Source organism: Plectropomus leopardus, chromosome 19 (assembly GCF_026936395.1).
Source record: "Plectropomus leopardus strain MGB_pleo_1.0 chromosome 19, ASM2693639v1, whole genome shotgun sequence".
Taxonomy (NCBI): domain Eukaryota; kingdom Metazoa; phylum Chordata; class Actinopteri; order Perciformes; family Serranidae; genus Plectropomus; species Plectropomus leopardus.
The window spans coordinates 28,239,909-28,252,337 of NC_142194.1; the positions used below are offsets into that span (position 1 = coordinate 28,239,909).

At 39.9% G+C, this 12,429-nt stretch overlaps 1 protein-coding gene across 5 annotated transcripts in view; it reads right to left on the minus strand.

Moving 5' to 3' along the window:
* ryr2a (ryanodine receptor 2a (cardiac)) overlaps positions 1-12,429 on the minus strand; it is a 246,285-nt gene that overhangs the window by 119,343 nt on the left and 114,513 nt on the right. For 3 of the 5 annotated variants that reach the window (XM_088070115.1, XM_088070117.1, XM_088070114.1), the window contains exons 19-28: positions 10,917-11,109; positions 9,534-9,738; positions 9,055-9,159; positions 4,998-5,101; positions 4,782-4,865; positions 3,745-3,904; positions 2,724-2,871; positions 2,450-2,553; positions 994-1,098; positions 704-878 (exon numbers count right to left, since the gene is read on the minus strand). In XM_088070115.1, coding sequence (XP_087926241.1) covers positions 704-878; positions 994-1,098; positions 2,450-2,553; positions 2,724-2,871; positions 3,745-3,904; positions 4,782-4,865; positions 4,998-5,101; positions 9,055-9,159; positions 9,534-9,738; positions 10,917-11,109 — 1,383 coding nt within the window. The remainder of the gene's footprint in view (positions 1-703; positions 879-993; positions 1,099-2,449; positions 2,554-2,723; positions 2,872-3,744; positions 3,905-4,781; positions 4,866-4,997; positions 5,102-9,054; positions 9,160-9,533; positions 9,739-10,916; positions 11,110-12,429) is intronic. The other 2 variants (XM_042507822.2, XM_088070118.1) reach the window with 1 other exon arrangement.

Consider the following 12,429-nt stretch of genomic DNA (forward strand, 5'->3'; position numbering starts at 1 on the left):
CGGCCCTCCATATCATTCACCTTGGCTCTGAGGAGACTGCTAGCCACCTGTAGCTCCTTGCATGTAGCCTCCAATTTTGTGATGCGGCTATCGGTGGCTGACAGGGCCTCGTCCATATTGTCAATACGAGACTCCATAACGTGGTGTTTCTTCTGAAGTGAGGACAAACAGGATTCGATTGAGTCAAGGCGGCCCTCCAGAGACTTCTTCAAATCATCCACGAACGTGGTAACTTTGGCAAGCTCAACTTCATGGTTAGCGACAGCAGCTAATATAGCTTTGTTGCTAATAGCAGACAGGCCTAGCAGGGATGTAGCCTTCTGACTCTTGTCTCTTTTAGGCATTATGCCAGGAATACGTCCAACGTATTACAGCACAGCTTAAATGTCAATCCAGCTGAAAATAATGACGAAGTGCAGTGTTTTAAAGATAAAATGAAGGAGATGACACGGAGCACTGGGAAAACACCTCTACTCCATTCCTTCACACGAGCGCCCTCCAAATATTCACCTGATTAACTGAGAAATTGAAGGAAGATAACTTTTAATATATCCTCTGAGGTTGTTAGGTTTGTCAGCTAGTGTGAGGATAAATTCTAAGCTTCAACACCAATAATAAGCAGGTGTTGACCTGATCTGTAATTGCTGTGAGTCCTTTTTCATAAAGTTTATTAAAGAAGTGTCATCAATAACACAGCACTGACCTTCACCAACTTCAAAGTCCTTGAAGGCCAGCTCAGACCCGGAGTCATCCAGCAGCACCTCTCCATTGAGTGTGAACATCATGGTGTGTTCGTTCAGATCCACCATGCAGCCCACCACGTCCCCCGTCTGCCAGGCACGCCCAAAGTGCTCATTACCCTGATTCCAACGCTGGACCTGAAGAAAAAAGAAAACCTTCCCTATTGATGACTAATTTGGACAGCAATTCAAAAAATCCACTGTTCCACTGCAGTGAATAAGAACTGAACAAAGAAAAAAAATATCCACCCACCTTGAAGCCATCAAAAACAAAGGCCTGGTCATCAGATCCCAGCTCCTGGTCTGGGAGGCATCCTGGCCTGGCCCAGCCCACCCTAATCTCTCCTGCTGTTAATACCTGGAGAGGAAACAACAACCAGGTAATATCCAGTTTAGGCACAGCAAAGCATCAGTGTGATACCTTGGCAATGGCTGCACCCTACAGGCTGTTAAGAGTTTTGACACATCTCACACTAAACAGGTACATTGTGTTGGTGTGTGCAGATTACAATAGATAATTAACAAATTTGGAATAGTAGCAACATCTGATGAAAGGTTTTCATCACTTCTCCTTGCCATCACACTACTGAGTGGACTTAACATCAGAATATGGCAGTATGACGGGTCTTAGGAGAAGCTAAATACTACCATTCGGTTTTGCATTTGTCTTCCAGTCCAGAAAAGTGTAAGTGACCCTCCATTACTTTTCTTTGGGCGCTCTGTGGTCTGCTCAGTGATTAGATTGAATACACATAAACTGTAATTTGTCCGTCCATAGCATGTCCAGATGATATTGCCTGATCCAATTCCAAAAGTCCCCAAACTAACCCTGAATTTCTGTTGTGAATATTAAAAAATATTTTTGCTACAGCAGCACATTGTTTAATTCCAGCTTGTTTTAGGCACTACTGTGCACTTGACAGCGAAACAGGAACCTGCTCCTGTTTAAATCTGAGCACTTTTTGATGCTCAGCTTCCAGTGTTTTAACCTATGACTGCTGATTACTTCTGTTTTTATTCTACTGTTGCGCAGAGGGACCTTTGTCTCTATCCTTCCAGTTGTCTGGTTAAAACGCTGGTTAAAATGCTCAGTGGCCTGGATGTTAGTCAGCAGATTTCAAAACTAGGGGGAAGGAAAGGAAAGGAATAAAACTATGATTGAGAGTGTTTTAACTTTTCACCCTCCTGCCTGGTACGGTCACCTAAACTGTACAGAAAAGATTAAACTTTGTAGCATTGTGTCTGGCAAGTAAAATAGTTGGCAAGCCAAAAAAGGCCTTAAGCCAACTTTTACAAAAAAGGCCAAGGAAGAAAGCGAGGAGTATCTTAGCAGTTGACTCCCATCCTCTCTCCAGCCAGTTTGAGCTCCTAGGCTTTGTGGGGTGCTACAGAGTCCCTCTGGCAACTAAAAATGTTTAAGAAGTCCTTCTTCCCAAGTGCCGTTAGTATTCTCAATTCACTCTAACTGATGAGTTTTAAACCACAGAGAGACAATGACCTGAACTGATTGTTGTGTTAAGTGTCCCTAATGACCTGTTAATGTGTTTTGTTTTAACTAACTGACTGTCTGCCTTTTATTGTGCTGTCTTCATTCCACCCTGGTGGACAATAAAGATATATTCTTTTCTATTCTACTCTATTCAATGATTAAAAGGTGTGGGCCAATACTTTTGTCCATATAGTGTACCTCTGATCATGTCTCTTCTTACCTCCAGCTCAAAGTACCACTTCCCAGCATTAACACAGTAGGTCTTTTCTGCTCTGAAGATGCGGAACCTCTCAGCAGATACGTTGTTGGGATCAGACTGAGCTGCTGGACGCAAACAAGGCAGGGAGGGAGGCGGGGGGGGCATTATCATAGAAACAGTTACATTACCATCATTTGTTATATTTGTATAATCAAGGCAATCATTGTTTCCCTAAGTCATTCCTAAAATGACAAGTCACTGAATTAAGTGGTACAGTAAGGGGGAGGTATTGTACCGTGGTCCTGGTCAGGAGCTTCCAGGTTGTATCCATATCCCAGCAGAGTCCTGACAGCCTCTCTGAGACTGTCTTTGTTGGACTTTTTGGTTCTCTCATCCAGAAGGACGTAGGGGACCAGACGAGGGTTTCTACGATTCTTCACATCCTGAGATGAGACAGATGCCAGGAGAATAAAAAAGTTAATAACTTTATGGAAATGCAGTGCTTGGTGGGGGAAAGTTAAACAGTCGTGGTTGCCTCTCCCTTACTACCATCACTGAGCTGCATATGGGCAATACATTTTAATCCCTTATAGCTCCAGTGGAACTGCCAACAAATTGTAAGACATTTGCTTTCTTAATGTATGGAGGTTACCATTGGTTTTAGACAGGAAAGCTATCCATCTTCAACGTTAAACATCAAAAAGTCACTCAGAGTATAACTACATGGTGCTATTGCCTCTGAAGGAAAAACAAGTAACCTATGTATAGCCTGAGCTGCCTGTCTGAAACATCATGATTACTATACACAGATTACAGAGATTGGAATCTGGACGTCAAAATGACCACTAGCAGCCTTTTGACTGAGTATGGAATTTTGGCCCTTCTAGTTTTAATAAAGTGTAATCCGCCCAAAAGAAGTGAAGACGACGAAAATGAACACTCAGTGGAATACAGCTCATTCAGGTGACTCAGACTCAGCACTGAAGCAACAAACACTAATACTCAAAGGGACAGACACTTCCCTGAGACAGGCCATAAAGATTAAAGGGGGGTTTGTCATGTTACACTTTATGCACTGCCATTCATTTATTCACATGGTCAAGCATAGGTTATACACTGGATTGAGTTTGATAACTTTAAAGGAGCCTTCATAAAGTGTGAACTGTCCAGCTGTATGTGTTAAAATAGAAGTGTCAGAGCGGGACTCTGTATTAAATGACTTTAATCGGAGGCTAAATAAATCAGGACATCCACAGTCTCAACACTTAAAAAAAAAACCTGAAAACAGACATTAAATATGTGTCATGTTCTCCAACCTGCTGGATGCCATAGGTCCAGCCCTGGCGGATGCGGTCTCTTGCCCAGACGTTGTGCGCATTTTCAGCAAGTTTGTCCACCATGGCCTCCTGGGTGGAGGTCAGTTTGATGTGACTCAGGTCCAGAGGAGCAGGTTTATAGCCGCCAGACAACTCGTAGCTGTACAGACAGAGTTGAATTACTGAATTGTTAACAAGCCAGCTACTCAACAACCCTCGTGGACTCATGTGTGGGAGCTCTTGTCATTAAACCATTGAAACCTGGATAGATGTCATTTTTCTAATGCTGCACTCAATTACCTTTCATGAGTATTGTAAACTTGAAACCCTGAGCAAATTGGTATGTTTTGTTTAAAAAACATGGGAAAAAGGCAATGAGCAACTTGGTAAGACATGTTCTGCAAACTGCAAGATATTTGTAGATTTATGAAATTATTTATTTAAAAAGGTAGGGAAAAATGTCTTGAGAAAAAAAGATAAAAGCTAGGAAAAAACATTTAAAATTATCTTAATGGCTTATTTAAAATTATGTTAAACTTAATATACGTTTTAAGCACTTTTTAAAAAAAATATATTGACAAAGTTGATATATGACACTGCGATAGTCTGGCGATCTTCCCAGGGTGTACCCCGCCTTCCACCCGATGACAGCTGGGATTGGCTCCAGCCCCCCCGCGACCCTTGCTTTAATGAATGAATGAATGAATGAATGAATGATATATGACTTACATATAAACTTACCTTGTACCTTTTTTTAACTTTCATTTTTCTTTAGTTCTCTTTTTGGTTTATTGTTTTTTGGGTAACTTTCTTGTTCTTTTTACTAATTTCTTTCCAATTTAGGAGTAATATTTTTTTTTGGTTGCTCATTGGCTTTTTATTTGAAAATAATCAAGCCAATTTGATCAGAGTTAAAAAAAAATGACTTCTGCTTTACTCGTCATCTCATTCCCATCACTGTATTATTACAGCAAGTATTTATTATTCTGCATCCTGTGCATTACTTATATTTTATACTGATGGTTGAGATGACTTACGTTGGTGAAAGCTTCATGCTCTTGACCTTCTCTACAGCGTGTTCATCTGCGAGGCCAACATGGCAGCCTAAGGCCAGGAGGGTTCTGTAACACACACATAAACACACACATGATCAAACATGTAATTGAGTGTTCAGGATTTTGCTCATATGGCGTGAACACGTATATTTGATTTAAGTGTTATATGTGATACTGCTGACTGCACTGGTTCATTACTTTAGAGTCTCCAGAGACATCTGTAAGTTGTAGCTTCGTTCTTGTTCAGGGAGCCTGGAGAACTCCACCAGACAGGGGTGCTGCCGCTTGTTATCATCTCGCACCTGAAACACAGAAAGAAAGTAAAGGTTAGGCTTGTTGAGCCCCCTCCACTCTCAGGGACACAGAGAACTAGGGGACATTCCAGTTATAATACTGGAGTTGCATCTGTGCAATGTGTAGTATCTGAATATACTGTGAGAAGTACCAGGCTCAGTATCCCCCCTTGTGGCTGTGCTGGTGTGTCAGCCTGAGCAAGCCTGACCTCACACAGCAGGTGCACTGAGCACTGAATGAGCTGCACAGGTGGATGTGACAGACTGACAGGATTTGGAGGAGACTTGACAGTGGAGCTTGGAAAATTCGGGATTTAAAGGAAGATGTTATGACCTTGAGATGGACGGTTTGGTTAAAGCTCTGCCAGCTAAGCATTCAGCCTCAGCCTGTTAGGAAGGTGTTGTTGAATCCCCGTGGTGGTGGAAAATGAAAATGAACTGAAACTCACAGAGGACCAAAGAGATCTGTGGCAATTCTATAAGTAAGGATGGGAGATAAAGTTTCTGTTGTCACCACTGTAATCACATTATTTGTCTGTACACATTACAGTTACTAATCAAAACATTATTTCATTACCTGTGTTAAGGTCTGTGCACCCGTCAAGGGTGTCTTCAGCCTGGGCAGTCGTGTGCTGCCTTGGAAGGGGAACAAGTTACAAATGATTTGAGGATCTCCTCCTTTCATGGAGTGAACCCAAAACTGATACAGACTGACTGGATACAGAGTCTGGGATTGGTTCATAAACAAATCTGTCTCAATGTGCCTGAAGGGCCTTAATCCATTCCAATTTCCTCAAAAAACTTACCGCAGACAGTCTGCTTGCCCACGTGGGTAGAAGCATGTGCAGCCACTAAAAACACCAAGCTGGAGAACCATCAATTCATTATGGACTAAAATCTTGGTTATATTTGGAGAAAGGAGACTTTGGACTGTTGTTGGTGAGTTTTTCGAGGAAAACTGGAATAGATAAGCAGCCTCCGGCACCTTGCCACTGATTTGTCAATGAACTGGTCCCCAACTCTGTATTCAGTCAATCTGTATCAGAGACGGGTTCACATGGATACTCGTCCTCATCAGGTATAACCACTGCTTTAGTGATGAACGTGTGAAACAAGCTGGGCTCGTCTATAAAGCCATGGTTTGTTTTTTTTTATTTAGGCCTATTGATATTTTAAGGCAAAAAATGTGTACTAGGCAGAGTTAGAAAGTCCAATCTCTTTAGTTTTATTTTGAGGCTCACAGAGGCAGATACAGCCTCTGGCTAGTGTCATCTTGATTGTCTTATTGAACCGGGCTTTGTGCTGATATGTGGGCTTTTGTAAGGTTTTTAACTGGCAACTGCATGCATTTCAGGTAGTGCTGCAGAGAAATGCAAAAGTAATGGAACAACAAGTTTAACTAATTACTGTCTACAGGGAGAAATTAAGTAATAATGTGTAGCATGTAATTTTCTTTAAGCAAAACTAGTTGCCACAGACTGGTGTAACATTAATTGTGCAAAGAAACATTAAGATGTTTTGGCTGACTGACGCAGGACAGGCACGTAAGAAACAAGTTTGCTGCTACTAAAAAACAACTTATTATTTTTAACATCAAAAAGTCATCATTATGTAGATTCTGCAAAGACCAGTTCCATTTGTTTTTTCTACTGTCCATATGTTGCAGGGTTGTGGACTGATATCCGAGGTTGGCTGGGGCCACATTTTTTTTGAATTTATGCCTTTAAATATTATATTAGGGGCCCTGGATGAAAACTGTTCCCAGAAAATAATTGCGATTATTCTGTTGGGTAATATTATATTTAAAGTGTAAAAAAAAAGAGCAAATTTCAATCTAAGTTTCCTAAAAAATACAGTGAGAAGTCAATTTCTTCTGGAAAATATTACTGCTATAAATCATTGTGAAATATCACAACACAGGATGTAATGTGACAAAATTTTGTTTGAATGAAGAGTGGACTATAAAGAACTATATTACACTCTATCTGTCAAATATTTCATTTTTTTAATGCACTAGTGGTATCAGCTGAATTATATAATTAACTGAAGTGACCCTATTATTCATTTGTCCTTTTTATTCGATTTGTTCCGTCTCTAATTGTTTTCTTTTTCTCTTTTTTTGTTTGTGAGATTATATGGATGTCATTATGTTGTCATCTGTGTTAAATCTATTATTATTTACCTGTAAGAAAATCAATTGAAAAAAAATATTTAAAAAGGATCTAAATGCAGGGCAGCAGGCAGGTGGATTAAAAAAAGATACTGTAATGGAATAAAAACAGGCGTACAGGAAGATGAGATTAATTCAAGGTAGGCAGGCAAACATACAGGAGCTATCAGCATGAAAAAACAAGAACTACAAGGAAAGATGAAGAGATCAGAGGACCAAAAAGACCAAAGGAGCAGGGCAGGCACAGGAAGGGAAACACTAACTGGGGCAGTAAGAAAAGTTGAGTTGACTGCTGATTAGTGAGGGACAGGTGAGCCTGATCAGGGAGGGGCACAACAAATAAAAAGACAGGAAGTAAAAGCAGTCTTGACACAAGAGGAGTGAACCTATAAATGAAACAGGAAACAGACTAAAAGAGAGAATACATAAAAGAGAAAAAAACATACATAAAACCCCCAAAACAAAGCTTACAAGATTACAGGCTACAAACAGAGAAGCCGGCATCATGATATAAAGATGTGGAGCTCAGTGGCAAGCTGCTCAGTTCTGTTATTTTCAGACCTGACAGCACACTGATGAAAAGAACCAGGTGATACCCTGCTGGAAAAAAAGCAAGGCTGCATTTACAGATCTCTGAAGTTATTGCACTATCCAGGCCAAAATACATCTTCTCCAGCGTAAATAAGTATGCTGTCTACTTTTTGAGGTGTGACAGTGAACAAACAATGACTGACAAAATATCAAGGTGGACCTGTGAAAAGTTCTGTTTTTGCTCAGAGGCTGCATGTTAGGTGTTTTGTTTGATAATCATTTTTATTCATCATCAAGTAGGCATGGAAGTTTATAATATAAGGATGGATATAGCTGGTCTGATTATGACTTTTGTTGTAGAAAGTTTTTTTTTTTGTTTTTATTTATCTTTGGCACAGTAAACAGGGAAATAATTTACATAAACTGATGTGACAGGAGAAGAATCTCTAATTAGCTCTTTCACATTTATATTGTTCAACTTAACTCATTTTCTTTGAACACATGAAATCAAACTTGCATGAGAAATTTTCAACAGCTCTTAATTGCGGGAACACGACCTGCGTTCAGTTTCTCTTTCTGCATGTTTAACATTTTGCATTTTGTTAGTTTGGTGTGTCATGTTGAAAGTGACATGAAAATTTTAAATATCTGAAGAAAACCAGATTATGCTCCCATGAATATTTAATATAATTACCACAGAGGTGATGTTTCAGCTTGAAAGGTCACCTGTGTGGTGAGTTTTTTGAGGTGTACTTTGTTTTCTCTTCTCTTGTATTACCTTTTGTCCAGCTCCAAGCCTAGTGACTTTTTCATAAAATTGACTCAGGCACTTACTCAAACATGAGATCATCAAGGTGAATTTTCATCAGATCCACATAAAGAGAAACATGTCTGAAAAGAGCTAATAACTAGTGTTTGATACACAGTATTGAGTTGTTTTTGTAATAATAATAATAATAATAATAATACACTTTTTTTTATAAAGCACTCTCAAAAGGCAGTCAAAGATGCTGTACAGAAGTAAAAAGCAATATAAACAAAACAAAAAACTACAATTATACTACAATAATAATAAACTACAAAAGCACACACAAAATAAACAGTAAGCAAAACCATAACAAACAAACACCTGAAGAATCACACATTAAAAGCTTGTTTAAAAAGGTGAGTTTGTAGGAGGGATTTAAATATGGATGTGTCGGTGCAGTCTTGAATCTATGTGGGGAGTGAGTTCCAGAGTGATGTGGCTGCTGATACTCACCACACCATAGGTCCAGCCCAGCTCGATCTTGTTCATCACCCACAGCTCATGGATGTTTTCTGCAAGCTTCTCCCTGATCCTCTCCAAGTGAGGTGGCAGCACAATCTACACACACACACACACACACACAAACTACTTACAATCATTTCTGACATCACACTTTTTCTGTTGCTTCAGTCTGATTTTGAGCGACTAAAAAAAATTGTGTCATGAACACTGGCATGAAATTAAACTATACTGAATCAAGTGGCATCAAAACAGATCATGTAAAAAGACATTTAGAAAGAAGAAATGCTGTGATTAAAAAAATATCCTAAATGAACTCAAAAGGCAGGATGAAATAACATCTCATGATGATGTCATAATTAGACATGTATTGTGCAGGCTGTATTTATTGATATGATTATTCATGTTAGAAAGTCTGATTGATCTAATACTGCAATGTCTTCGAGTTGCTGATGAGCAGGCAGTAGGGTCACCTGGCTGGTGTCCACAGGTGTTGGGGTGAATGCTGCCTGGCTCAAGGTGACAGTGGGTCCCAGCAGGTCTCTGGCTGCAGTCTGGTCCTGACTGGCCTCCAGCTTCAGCTTCTCCCTGGGCAACACTGCCTCATAGCAAGGAGCATAACCTGGAGGAGGGAGGAACTTAAACTCCCCGTGGCGACCCCCGAGGAGGAACCGCACCCTGCAGTGTGACAGGGGGAATCATAAAAAGGGTATGATTTCAACATGAGAAAATGTATTGATTTATTTACTTTCCCAAACATTAAAGGAAACAGCATAGACCAACAAAAACCCCTAAGGTATTAAGTAGCATTAGACTTTGTTTTGTCGGTATGACTAGTCGTATTTCAGCATCCTGATCAATTTAACATTAAAGTATATATGGGTAAAATACTTTTAACCCTGTGAAACCTGAGCAGATTGGTTTGATCCAGAGAAAAGACAATGAGAAACTTAACATCACATGGCTCAAAAATTAGCAACAAGTTTAGTATTAAAAATAACAATAATTGCATATATTTATTCCACATTTTTAAAGTAATCAAACCAATTAATTTAGATTTCAAAGGGTTACATGGCTAGTGAAAGGCGTCTGAACACAGCACAAAAAAACTGATGTAGATCCAGGTTTTAATGGGTTTAATAGCCACAAAAAACAAGTGCAGTGAAGCAATAAATGCACTTTCTTTTGGTGTTTGGAAGGTCAGAAAGTGTCCTTTTTTACTCTTATTTATTCAAGTATTATCACACTGTAATATTACTGTAGCTTTTTTATTTCTTTAGTCTTACTTTTAACCAGATATTAAATAAGCATCATGAAATATGTGAACTCTGTGTGACACTGAAGCTTAATTCTACCAATGAGGTAGTGTCCATATTTAAATTAAAGCTGTAGCTAAAGACCTCCATAAGAATAACTTCAAGTTGTATTTCTGAAAAACCTCACAATATCCTGACTGTAGTGCAGATTATCTGTGGGAAAAAAAGATCCTGTTTCTCCTCCTCTGTGTAGTGCTTCTATGGGCATTTGCAGGAATCCACCGCAAATGAACTAAAATAACCAATTAGTGCTGAGGAGTTCCTGTCAGAGGGATATGATTTACAGCTGTCTTACAGTCTCCTTGGCTTTGACTGGTTGTTTTTGTTGTGACACAAGTGATTCTTGCAAAAGCCATTAGGAGCCCTGTAGGAGGAGGAACATGATTATTTTTTCATGGACTACTTTCATGATTGGCCTTGCAGTTTTGCAGAGAAATGTGAAGGTCATCGACCTCCTTCAGAGAGAGTTTATGGTTAAATGAAGGGCAGACAATAACTGAATTTCCATGTGGTATGAACTGTTTGTGGTAAATCACTGACTTGACTCCTGCAGAGAAGCTGGCCACAGGGAAGAAGAGGCCGTCAGAGTTGAAGTTCTCAAACATGCCTTGAACCGGCTGGCCATTGATCCTGAAGGAGATGCTGGGCACGCTGAGGTCCAGACAGCAGCTCACCACATCCTCTGCTCTCAGAAGATGCTGATTGGGTGAGCTAACGGTCCGTGCAATGCAGCCTGCAGAGTGAGGAACAGTTTCACTCTGAGTTTGCAACATGTCACAATCTGAATTTTGACTGTGTCATCTGGAACAATCTGACTGTGTAAATTAATCCTTTGAAACCTGAGACAATTGCATTGCTTTCTTTGAAAAACATAGAAAAAAGGCAATTAGCAATGAAAGAAAAAAATGACCCCAAAATTAGCAAGAAATTTGCGAAAAGTACAAGAAAACTACCTGAAAATGACTAAAAACAGAAAAACAAAAAAGGGGGTTAAAAACAAGGCAAACAAGACCTGGAAAAGTGCCTAAAAATTAAAATAAAAATGTAACGTGATTTTGAATATGAGACTATGATAATTACAGAAAATTACAAATAGTTTTCTCCCCTAGACCTTTTTCTCTAGCTTTAAAAAAAATCTAAATCTACCTTTTATTTATCTATTTATTTATAGCAATTTGTGGAACATTTCTTGCCAAGTTGCTCATGATCCCAAGTTATTTTATCTTATTTAACTTCATTTTGTTTTATCTCAACCCCCAGGGATGTATTGTTCAGCCTTCAGCCTTATGCCTACAACCTAATCACAGCCATAATGATATGAAGTACAGCAGCACTCCCTCTTGTGTGATACTGCTTAAAAAAACTGCCTCATATGAATTCATGCTGGCCCAAATGATCATTTTTGGTGTTTTATTACACTTTATAAAAAACCTAGAAATATGACTATTGGTCTGTCTTCCTCTGCCTAGTTTTTATTTCATTTTTATTTATCTAGTTATCTAGAGTCAAAGTTGTTCTCTGCATTACATGATTGTTCAACACTTCTGTTGTTGCAGTGTTTTGGTATGAGATTTGCCTCAGTGTTGTGAGAGCGTGAAACAGAGCCCAAAAGAGTGAGACTCATGCCAGATGCGTGAGTTGGAAACCCAGGTGGGGAAAGTCAGTCAGTCAGTCATTTTCTGTAACTGCCTGTCCTCGTAAGGGTCGCGGGGTGGCTGGAGCCAATCCCAGCTGTCATTGGGCAGAAGGCGGGGTACACCCTGGACAGGTTGCTAGAGTCGACACATATAGACAGACAACTGTACACGCTCACAATCACACCTAATTTAGAGTCACCAATCAACCTGAGCTGCATGTCTTCGGACTGTGGGAGGAAGCCGGAGACCCCGGAGAGAACCCACGCAGACACGGGGAGAACATGCAAACTCCGCACAGAAGGGCCCCCGCCCACAGACCGAACCCTGTTCCAACTGGGTTTTGTACCATGGACCCTCTTGCTGTGAGGCAACAGGGCTAACCACAACGCCACCTTGCTGCCGATTAATAGAATTTG